We start from the raw sequence: 11002 nt of genomic DNA on the forward strand, positions 1-11002 counted from the left end.
CAGGCTCCACACCCCTGCTGGGAGCTGGGGTCCCATGGGTGCAGGCTGGGGTGGCTGAATGCTGAGGGACAGCACCCAGCATGGAGAGCTGGGCACTTGGTTTGGGGAGTGAGCCTGGAGATGAGCTGGGTGGGAGCTGCGGGATGAGACCATGCAATACAGAAGAGGGGGGAGGGATTTCTCACCCCTTAATTGCAGTTAATGATTGACGAACATGTTTACTGCAGGAGGCAAAGGTCTGGCAGTGTCAAGATGAGCGAGCAGAGGCAGCATCCCCAGGGACACAGCCACAGGTAAGGGATGGCAGCCCCTGCCGCGGTCCCCACGGGCACCCTGCTGCAGGGGGGGGTGTCTGCCAGCTGTGGGGGTGCCCACAACCCTGGTCATGCCATGGGTTACTGTTGGATTCAAAGCTCTGCTTGGAGAGGCCCTGTTGGGCACAAGCTGTGGAGCTCCAGCCATGCCCAGGACAGGCTCCTGGGGTCCCCCAGGCACACCTGGAGGTCACCCCTGCCCTCCCATGCCGTGTTCTCAGAGAGCCCATGGCCAGAAGATCAGTGTGGAGCCCGGTGTCTGCTCACCAGCCCAGCTCAGCAGAGGGGACTGTCCCCACCAGCCCCTCTCCTGCCCTGCTGGCTGCTGCCCAGGAGGGGTTTGGGGGCAGCCTCAGCCTCTGAGGTGCTTGTTCCCTGCTGTGTGCCCACAGGCATCCTGGCAGGATGGCATGGCGCTCTTGGCTGCTGCTCCCCTTCCTCCTGCCAACAGGTAAGGGCTCTCTTGGCGTTTGCCATGGGTGGCTGGGAGGTGTTGGAGCTGTTTTCAGCCCCCAATACTCTTTCTCCATTCTCTGGGGGAAGCTGTGACCCCAAATCAGCTGCCTGCCCCGCTGGAGATGCAGGGCAGGGCAGGGCTGGACAGCAGGGAGAGCGTGGGGGCTGCAGGTGTGGGATGGGCACGAGGGGTTCCCCTGCCTGCCATGGAGACCCAAAGCATGGCTGGGAGCTCAGGTTGGAGCTGAGGAGGTGCTGCCAGGCGTGGGTGTGCCCAGCACGGTGATGGTGCTCAGCTCCTCTTCCCTGTAGTTTCAGGAAACACCGTCCCCATCATCAATTCAAGCCTCTTCTACGTGCCTGAGGACCTGGAGCTGGGTGAGTAGGGGGGTCTCCAGAAGGGCCTGGGGTGTCAGAGCAGTGACTGGGGGGGTTCTGACACTGCCTGTGCCCCCAGGCCAGTTTGCTTTCCAGCTGGAGGCTTATGACCTGGACCACGACCCCCTCACCTACCAAATTGAAGGCACAGACGCCTTCTACTTCTCTGTGGACTCCAAATCAGGCAGAGTGACACTGAGGAACTCCCTGGACCGTGAGGTGAGGGCAGAGCATGGGGTCAGTGTCCCTGCCTGAGTGGGAATCTGGGGGTATGGATGGAGGGCAGAGCCTATGGGTCACTCCCCGGCCCCAGAACCCCAGGAGGGAAAGCTGTCCTCACAGAGATTGGGGCTCAGCCATCCGAGGATTGAGCTTCACCTTGGCCCTGACCAAGTCCTGCCTTGTGTCCCCTCAGCTCCAGGCCAGGCTCACCATCACTGCCAAAGTGTCAGATGGTGTAAACTCTGAGGTGAGTGCTGGGGCAAGGGCTGGGGGCTGCAGGGGTAAGGGAGCCCCCATGGGCAAGGGGAGGCAGTTGGAAGCAGGTGGGTGATGCTGGCTGGCCAGCCAGGGTGGGCACAGCATGCCAGAACTGCACCCAGCTCTGCTGGCCACCATCTCCCACATCCTTGGGCCCTCTCTGACACCTGGCAGGTTTCCAAAAAAGTCACCGTCATCGTGGAGGACCGCAATGACAACGTCCCCGTGTTCCAGCACCTGCCATATAACGCTGATATCCCCGAGGTACCTCGAGCAGCAAGGGCAGGGGTGCTGGGTGGCTCCCGGGGCATGGGTGTGCCAGCAGTGGGACAACAACGGGCTGGGAACAGCGTGAGCTTGCACCTGGGTGTGTGGTGACAATGTGTCTGGGCGTGGGGGTGCACTCTGTCACCAGGGCAATTCCCAGTGGGAACCTGTGTGCCACCCTGAGACAGCTGGGACTCTGCCCTTGCAATGAGCTCAGGGTGTGCCCAAGCTTCCTGCCAGCCGGGGACACCGTGACACTGGATCAAGGGGTAGATGGGGCGTGGGGCTGGGTGGGTGTGCCCTCCCAGGGACGGTGGGGAGGGGGTCCAGCCCTGCCCGGCCTGAGCGAGGGCAGCAGCTCATCCCATGGCACCGGGCAGTACCTGCAGCCCTGAGCATGCCAAGGCAGGGCTGGCGGGGTCCAGGCACAGCATCACCCCCTGCTCAGTCACCATCACCCCCTGTGTGCCCAGAACACGACTGTGCACAGCATCATCTACACCGTGTTTGCCAACGACAGCGACACCGGGAACGCCTCCAAAGTCAGCTACAGAATCCAGGAGGTGAGCACAGAGCACTGTGGAGGGGTCACGCCACAGCCAAACCCACCACTGGGCCACCCCTGTGCTGCTGAGGTGCTGGGGGACACGGCCAGGACAGACTCATATCTCTGGGGGTGCAGGGAGGTTTTGGGCAATGGGTGGAAGGTGATTTCAGTTTCAGGCTGGGGATGAGCCAGGTGGTTGGGTGTAAATGTCGGGGGTCCCCATGGGCCAAGCCTGGCAGAAGGATGGGGATGGAGCCCCCATCTCTGCTGCAACACTTCTGCTCCCTGCCTTGGTGACAAAGGCTGATGTCCCCTGCTCAGGTGATCCCAGACAACGTGAACAATCTCCAGCTCTTCTACATCCTGAGCAATGGGAGTCTGGTGCTCAATGGTTCCCTGGACTATGCCAAGAACACTTTCTACCAGATCAAGATCCTCGCCCAGGTGGGGACCATCCAGGCTGGGGGTGCAGGGCTGCCAGGTAAGGGGGCTGTGTGACTGACAGCTGCTCTGCTCTGCTCCTCAGGATGGTGGAGGATGGCTGCACAACGTTTGGACCGTCCAGAGTAGCTCTACTTACCTGTCCCTGACCATTACAGATGTGCCCAACCTGGACCCACGGTTCCTCAATGAGCCCTACTCGGGCTCTGTGCCTGAGAACTGTGACCTGGTCAGGAGCCTGCCTGCCCCAGTGTCATGTCCCTGCCCCTGGCCCTCCTTGGGGGCTCTTATGCCCTGAAGTGTCTGGGCCAGCATGCCTGTGGGCAGCTGGAGATGCCATAGGTCCTTCCCTGATGGTCATGTCCCCACAGGGCACCGTTGTGCTGACTGTCACCGCCATGGACCAAGACACAGGGGTGAATGACAACATCTCCTACATCATCACCAGTGAGTGATGGGGCAGAATGGGGCAGGCAGGGGATGATGACACGGTGGGAAGAGCAGGAGGGGTGGTCACGCAGCAAGGGGTACCCTGGAAACTGGTTCTGGGCACCCAGGCTCTGCCAGCCTGACCTGCTGGCAGAGGGAGGGTCAGGCCTGCCTTTCCCAGTGGCTGCCACTGGTTCCTGCTGTCCCCTTGTCCTAGATGCCAGTGTTCCTTTTGTTATCAACAATACAACGGGTGCCATCACTGTGAGTGAGCCCCTGGACCGTGAGGAGCTGCCCAGTGAGGAAGTGCTGCTGCAAGTCACGGTGAGTAGGACACAGCAAGGGGAACCCCATCCTCTTCCTCTCCCTGGGCCCCTCCAACCTGCTCTCCCCTTCTCCCCAGGCACGTGAGGAGCACCCAGATATCTACGGCAAGAGGGCCCAGGCCAGCACCCTGGTGACAATCTTGGTGACAGATGTCAATGACAACAAGCCCCAGTTCTACAACTGCTCCCTGTCCAGCTGCAACTTCTCTGCCAGTGCTCAGAACAACTTCATAGGCAGCATCATAGAGCACTCCTCCACCAGACTGCCTGTGTCCAACCTCAACATTGTTGCCTACGACCCAGATAAGGTAGGAAGGAGCCTGTCCATGGTGCTGGGCTGTGGTGCTGGTGTCTGTCCTTGCTGCACCACTCACCCTGGCTCTTGTCCCTCCCTGACAGGGCATCAACAGCAGTTTTGAGCTGAGCCTGCAGGGTCTGAATGCCAACGCCTTCACTGTGTTCCCCACAACGATTGTGGGTGCAGGGGAAGTCCAGATCCTGGTGCAAAACTCATCCTTAGTGGACTACGAGATAAGCCATGTCATGGTGGTGCAGGTGGGACTTGTAGGGCTGGCCTGCTCTGTGGAGGCAGCTCCTGCTCCCTGCCTGCATTGGGCACAGTGGGGACATGACCCTCCTCTTGCAGAGCTCAGGAGTAAAGCAGAGCAGGGCTCTGCCCTGGCAGTCTGTTTGGTGTAGGGGAGCTGGGCTGGAGTGTGACAGGTCTCTCTAATGTTTGGGGGCTCGTGTGAGACACAGTCCCTTTTCAATCCTGCAGATCATTGCTAATGACACAGGGAACCCTACAGACTGCTGCTCCACGGCCACCGTGACCATTGAGCTCATCGACAGCAATGACCACATCCCTGAGTTCCCCCAGAGCACCTACAGCCTGTCTGTGATGGAGAACAGCCCCGACGGCACCGTCATCTCCCCAAACATCACGGTCAGGCCCTGAGCAGGGAGAGGGCACACCTAATGTCCCCAAGCAGGGCCCTGGGCACACCTAGCACTTCTAGTACAGCTTGTACTGAGGGCACTGATCACTCCATGCACACAGGAAGGACTCAGGACCAATGGGTACTCAAGGATGGCACCCCTTGCCCATCAGCGCCACATTTTTGGGGTGCTCACTGCCAATAGCCACTGCCCCACACTCATCACTGCTCTGAGGGCTGAAACAGACTGACCAGATGGTTCCTTCTGTCTTTCAGGCCTATGATCCAGACAGCGGTGTCCTGGGCCAGATCACCTACCAGCTGCTCCCAGAGAACATGTACGTAAGGACAGAGCCAGCCACGACCAGGGCATCACCCTGGAGGGTGGGCTCCACTGAGGGCTCTGTGTGTGCCACAGCCACAATGTCTTCATGGTGAACGCCACAAGCGGGGCCCTGCTGGTGCACAACGGGAGATTGCTGGACAGGGAGACTCGCTCCATCTACTATGCCAACCTGCAGGCCAGGGACGGGGGCGGCCTGGTGGGCACCACGGTGCTGGAGATCACCGTGCTGGATGCCAACGACATGGCACCCATCGTCATTGGCTCCTACTTCATCTCGGCAGAAGAGGGGCAGAATGTTAGCACACAGATCCAGGTATGTGCCAGCAGAGGTGGGAGGGTTGACAGGGCTCTCAGAGGGGAGAGACTGTCCCCAAGGTGACCCACAGCCCTGTTCTAAACGCTGACCTTTTCAGGCCATCGACAATGACATGCCTGACAGCCCCAACAGCAAATTGGGCTTCATGATCTTGCCAGGACTGTTCAGCAACAACTTTACCATCAATAGAGACACAGGTGAGATGCACAGCACAGAGCCACTGGACCGTGAAGCCTTGGAGGATGAGCATGGACAGATGGTGGTGACAGTGATGGTGTATGACCACGGCGAGCCACCGCTGAACACCACGGTGAACGTCACCATCACCGTGGGGGTGAGCCCTGGGCACAAGCAGGGACATGCTGGGGCAGGCTGAGGCTTGGAGCTGGGATGGATGGGCAGGGCAGGGCTGTGGAATCCTTGGTTGTGGCAGAGGTGCCGTGTCTCCAGGCTTTCTGTGGGGGCAGAGTGAATAGTTGATGCAGGGAGGCAGGAGAGGGCTTGTGTAGCTCCTGCCTGTGGGCAGGCAGGTGCCCACACTCCTGTCCCCAGCTGGCTGTGGGGAATCCTGTTTCCTGGAAGGGCTACAGCCATGGGCTTTGTCTTCTGCAGGACCTGAATGACAACATTCCCGTGTTCCTCAACCAGTCCTATGAGTTCTCCGTCTTTGAAGAGTCTCCAGGTAGAAGTTGCATGGCCAGGTTTGTGGGACCAGCAGTGGCCCTGAGTCAGTGCCCACTGCCCACTCAGTGTCTGTCTCCACCTGCAGGGTCCTTTGTGGGTGAGGTGAATGCCACAGATGCCGACAGGACGGAGATCAATTCCCGCATTTCATTCCGGCTTGAAAGAGACTCTGGCTCCAGCAACTTCTTGATCCGCTCAACCCGCCTGGGGCCAGGGAACTACAGTGGGCAGCTGTCTGTAGACCCCGAGATATTCCTGGACTACGACACGCTGGATCAGAAGTTCTTCACCCTGACGGTGCTGGCAGAGAACACGGCTGCAGACAACGCCAGGGACAGGGCCAACGTCTCAGTGACAGTCCACATCCTCGATGTCAACGACGAGCCCCCCACCATCCAGCCAGGCTCGCTGCAGGACGTGTCAGTGGCTGAGAACGGGACACAGCAGGGCCTGATCCACACACTGAATGCCTTCGACCCTGACACAAATAACTCACTGCTCTTTGAGGAGCTGGCAGTTGCCTGCTTCAAGGGGGACAGCAGTGCTGGGGACGTGTGCTGGGACTGGTTCCTGCTGGCACCCAATGGCTCAGTGCTGGTGAACAGCTCAGACATCGACTACGAGGTGTGTGACAGGGTCCTGCTCACACTGAGGGTGGAGGATCTGTACACTGAGAAAGGAAACCGCTACAGCCAGAACGGTACGGCCCCAGTGCCCCCTCTTCCCCACCATGGGCAGGGCAGGTGCTGGGTGGCACGGCCCCAGTGCCCCCTCCTTCCCCAGCACTGGGCATGGCAGGTGCTGGGACTGCCTCTCCCACCTCCCACAAGAAGCTGGGAGTTGGATGGTTTGGCTACAGAGGGAGGGTGTCCCCAGTTCTCTTGACCTGAGCTTTTTGGGAGAACAGAGCTCCCACAGGAAGCAGAGGATGGTGCTGCAGGGCTGCTATGTTGGTGATCAGAGCTCTGCTTTTGGGACATTTGCAGAAACCCTGAGGATCACCATTACTGATGTGAATGACAACGCGCCAGTCTTCGAGGCCATCTCGGAGACTTTTGGTGAGCAGCTGGGGTTGGCACATCTCGTGGGCTCCTCACTGCACCCACACATGCCCTGCCACATTCACCAGCAGCGAGGATCTTCCCCAAGCCCGGGGCAGGGCTGAGCAGTGCAGGGGCCAGGCTGGGGTTACTCAGTGCTTTCCATGGAGGCTGTGGGGCCAAGGGCAGCAGGGGGTGCTTGGAACCCTGGGGCTGTGTGGGCGTGGGGTCTGCAGCAAGTCTGGCTGCTCACCAGCATGACTGCACCATCCATCTGTCTGTTCCTGGCAGTGGTTGTCCCCGAAATCTCTCCTGTGGAACTGCAAGTGGCCACTGTGAAGGTGAGGAGCTGCCCTACCTGTATCTGTCAGTCCGTGGAGCCTTGCTCACTTGTCCCCACCGTGGGCAGGCCGGGGCCATTCCCACCCATGCTCCTGCCATGCTCTGTCCCTGCAGGCCACAGATGCTGACACAGGGCTGGGGGGAACCATCGCCTTCTCCATCGTCAGTGTGGTGCTTGTGGAGGACAGCGGGAGCAGTCGGCCCTTCGAGAACCTCTTTGGGGTATCCACAACACCTGACAAGGGCGCCTACATCGGGAGTATCCGGTGAGCCCCTGGGGCTGGGCCGGGCTGGGAGAGGGGATGCAGCTCAGCTCCTGCTTGCTGCAGGGCCAGCACAGGCTGGAAAGGGGACAAAGCCTTTTTGGAGTCCTGCCTAGGCATGGAGGCAGGATGGGGCTTGAGGGATGGCAGGGCACAGTGCAGTGGGATCACTGGTGTCCCTGTCCTCACAGAGTGGCCAGCAACCTTGATGAATCTCTGAAGGGACAGTACAAGGTGACAGTGGAGGCTAAGGATGGTGAGGAACCAGTGCACAGAGCCCAGACCGTGCTGAGTGTGAGTGTCAGCCCCAAGCCCTGTCCCAGGACACCACCCACGCAGGCCAGCTGTGCTCACCCCTGGTCCCCACACACAGATCTTCACAGTGGATCAGAGCTACCGCATTCGGCTCCAGTTCCTGACAACGGTGGAAGAAGTCCAGAGTAACTCCGAAAATATTAAATTGTAAGGGGTGCTGGGCTGGGCTGGGGGTGCATGGATGGACCCACCAATGTGATCTCTCAGCTTCATGGACTGTGAACAGGGTGGGCCAGGCAGGTCCCCACCAGAGGAGGGGGCTTCAGGGGGTCAGTCTGCTTCCTGTGCCCGTGAGCAGAACAGCAGGATGTCCAGCCCAGCTTCCCCCCCTGTCTCTTGTTCCTAGGGCCCTGACCACTGTGACCAAGGCAGCAGTCTACGTGGTGGCCATCCGAGGCGTGGAGGACACCCGTGACACCGAGTGAGTGCTGGTGGGGAAGGGGACACGGTGGTGGCATCAGGGGTGTCACCCCAGCACCTCACTGCCCCCATCTCTGTGGCTCTGCAGCGTGGATGCCAAGTCGGTGATGGAGGCCTACTTTGTGTACAGCAATGGCACTGCCCTGGATGTCAATGACCTGATCACGTGAGTGCTGGGGCTGTGCACAGGCACTGCCTCGTGCTGGCACCAGCCCAGCTGCTCACACCTCTGCTTTCCTTGGCAGACTCATCCAGTCCGATCCGGTGGGCTTGGCTGAGCTGGTGAAGCTGGGCCTGGCTGTCATTGTGAGTGGGGCCAGGCAAGGGGCAGGGGGAGAGGGCAGCAACCCCTCTGGGGCTGGCTGGGGGGTTCCCCTGGCTGGAACTGTGCCCTAACCCTGCTCTGTGCCAGGGCCCCGGGGAGGTGACAAAGCCCACCAAGGAGGTGGAGCTGATTGGCATTATCGCAGGGTTGGCAGCATTCCTGCTCATCTTCATACTCATCATGACCCTGGTTTTGGTGCTCACCACCAGGAGGTACTTCACTGCCTGCACCCCCTCCTACCACCCCCCACCACCTGCATCCTCACCAGCACCCCCATCCCCATCCCCATCCCCATCCCCATCCCCATCCTCCAACCTGCTTCAGCCCACCCCATCCCACAGCCCAGCTCCTCCCTGCCCCTCTCACCCACCCCATCCCTGGGCTTTGCAGCTACAAGAGGAAGCTGAATGCCATGAAGGCTCTGAAGGTGGCCACAACATTCAACCCTGCAACAGCACAGCAGGGAGCTGGCATCCCTGGGACCAACCAGTACAACGCTGAGGGGTGAGTGAGGGGCTCCCTGCAGCAGGAGGGGAGACACCAGGCTTGTCCCCACATCCAGGGGCTGCAGTGCCCCAAGGGGCAGCACTTACCTGGCCACCCATCCCTGACCAGGGCCAACCCCATGCTGAACCGCCCGCTGGATCCCTCCCATGACCTGGGCTTCCACGAGGACTCCATCTCTGTGACCAGGTGAGCTCTGTGGGCAGGTCCCAAAGGCCACAGGCTGTCACCTCATACCTCACTTCTCCATTGCCTGGGTCCATTTTTATCTCCCACCCTCCATTCTCCACAGCATGAATTCCCTGGATGAAAATACAGTAAATGCACCAGCAGATGACAACTTTGAGGTCGAGGTAAGTGTGCACAGAGAGTCCTGAGAGTCCTGCCAGAGAACCCTGCATCTTCTTCTCTCTGCTATGGTCCCCAGGGCCTCATGGACCCCTTATGTCCTTTACTCTGCACCCCTCAACAGAGGGGAAAGGAAGGACAGGTGTCTCTGCCCTCCATCTCTGTCCCCATCCCTTCTGACCACACTCTCCTCCTGCAGCAGGTCAAAATGCAGCCAACAGACCCCATGGACAAGGAGGTGCTGGTGGCTGCCCTGAACATGAAGGAGCCCACTAGAGCAGCATACCTCAACACCACCTTCACCACCACGGACTTGTGAGCGGGCTCACAGGGCGCAGCAGGGCCAGAGCAGGACTCAGGCAGCTGCTCCAGTGTTGATATGTTCGGTGTCTGGCAATAAAACTGTTCCACGGAGGTCACAGTGTCCTGTGGTCATCAGCCCATGTGCCTGGGGGGCTCAGTCAGCTTGGAGTCATCTCTCCCAGCATGAAGTGCTGCTTTTGGGCCAGCTGGTGCCAGAGGGGAGGTGCCACTGTGGGGCTCAGCTGGGCTCCTTGTCCCCAGGACCCTCTCTGCCCCGGGGGAGGGAGGTGCAGGCAGCCCCCAAGAGGTTTGTGCAAGGTTTTATTACCCAACATCCACATTGACAGACTGATCCTCCCGCCCCTTCCTCCCCCCGCCCCACCCCCAAAAGAAATGAAGAGGAGAAAAGGAGAAAATGGGTGATGAAGCTGCAGCGCTGGTGTGCCAGAGCTTGGCAGTGCAGGGCTGGAGGGGAGCACAGCCTGGGGCAGGGTGGCAAGGGGATGCCCCAGGGCTCCTGCTCTCCCTGGCACGGCCGTGGCACCGGTCCCACAGCCCAAGGCACTGAGCAGAGCCAGGTCCCAGCGAGTGCCACGGCACTGAGCGGGCACTTGCCACGGCCCTGGCTGCCAGCTGGCACTTCAGCAAGCCCTTTGCAGCCCCACAGGGACAAAACAAGCCCAGGATGTACAGTGTGGGTTTAGGTGGGCAAGAATTTACCTTAACAAGGGAAAACGGCCGCAGTGGTGACTCTGGCACCTCCTGCACTTCTGCCCAGAGGGGATGGTGCAGCTCTCCAAGCACCCCTGGTCTGCAGCCTCCTGCCCATCAGGTGCTGGACATGGCCTGGGCCCCCCTTGCTGTGGCACTGTGGGGCTGGTCCTTTGTATGAGGCCAGGCTGGGGGGACCAAGATCCACATTTTGGCAGGACACTGAGGTGCTGCCAGCCACAGGGATGTCAGCCCAACCACAGGGATATTCACCCCCCTGCAGACTGACCCCTCACTCCCAATGCTCTTCAGCCTAGCAGAGCACAGGCCACGTAGGAAGAATGTTTGGAAAGATGGTCTCAGCCCCACAGGCCACCACGGGGGAGGTGGCTCCAGGCAGGATGCTCATGGCTGAAAGTGTCTCTTAAAAAGCTCCAAAAATGCAAACACAGTTCAATAAAAGCTCCCTCCCCCCCACCCTGTAAAACCCCAGCTGTAAAAAGTGGCAG

The 11002-nt window shown here is 60.0% G+C and overlaps 1 protein-coding gene across 1 annotated transcript; it reads left to right on the forward strand.

The window, feature by feature from the left end:
* The first annotated feature begins 201 nt into the window (after positions 1–201).
* CDHR2 (cadherin related family member 2) lies at positions 202–9892 on the forward strand. The gene is made up of 32 exons (XM_059483690.1): positions 202–293; positions 707–765; positions 1083–1148; positions 1228–1367; positions 1564–1617; positions 1803–1892; positions 2369–2458; positions 2764–2886; positions 2969–3112; positions 3255–3330; positions 3530–3636; positions 3716–3946; positions 4038–4193; positions 4417–4584; positions 4853–4914; positions 4995–5235; positions 5336–5572; positions 5851–5920; positions 6008–6622; positions 6909–6980; positions 7254–7303; positions 7419–7570; positions 7759–7861; positions 7941–8029; positions 8229–8303; positions 8391–8468; positions 8548–8608; positions 8715–8839; positions 9018–9131; positions 9243–9320; positions 9424–9484; positions 9679–9892. Exons 1-32 carry the CDS (start codon positions 202–204, stop codon positions 9796–9798), a joined length of 3999 nt encoding a protein of 1332 aa, XP_059339673.1. The 3' UTR covers positions 9799–9892.
* Positions 9893–11002: the final 1110 nt, after the last annotated feature.

This window comes from Ammospiza nelsoni, chromosome 16 (assembly GCF_027579445.1).
Source record: "Ammospiza nelsoni isolate bAmmNel1 chromosome 16, bAmmNel1.pri, whole genome shotgun sequence".
Classification (NCBI taxonomy): domain Eukaryota; kingdom Metazoa; phylum Chordata; class Aves; order Passeriformes; family Passerellidae; genus Ammospiza; species Ammospiza nelsoni.

Excerpts from the sequence above, each read along its gene's own strand:
- CDHR2 (XM_059483690.1), top strand. The coding sequence starts at position 202 with ATGATTGACGAACATGTTTACTGCAGGAGGCAAAGGTCTGGCAGTGTC. Across the intron at positions 1,618-1,802 it reads CAGATGGTGTAAACTCTGAG|GTTTCCAAAAAAGTCACCGT; the intron begins GTGAGTGCTGGG and ends GACACCTGGCAG. Across the intron at positions 7,571-7,758 it reads GCCTACATCGGGAGTATCCG|AGTGGCCAGCAACCTTGATG; the intron begins GTGAGCCCCTGG and ends CTGTCCTCACAG.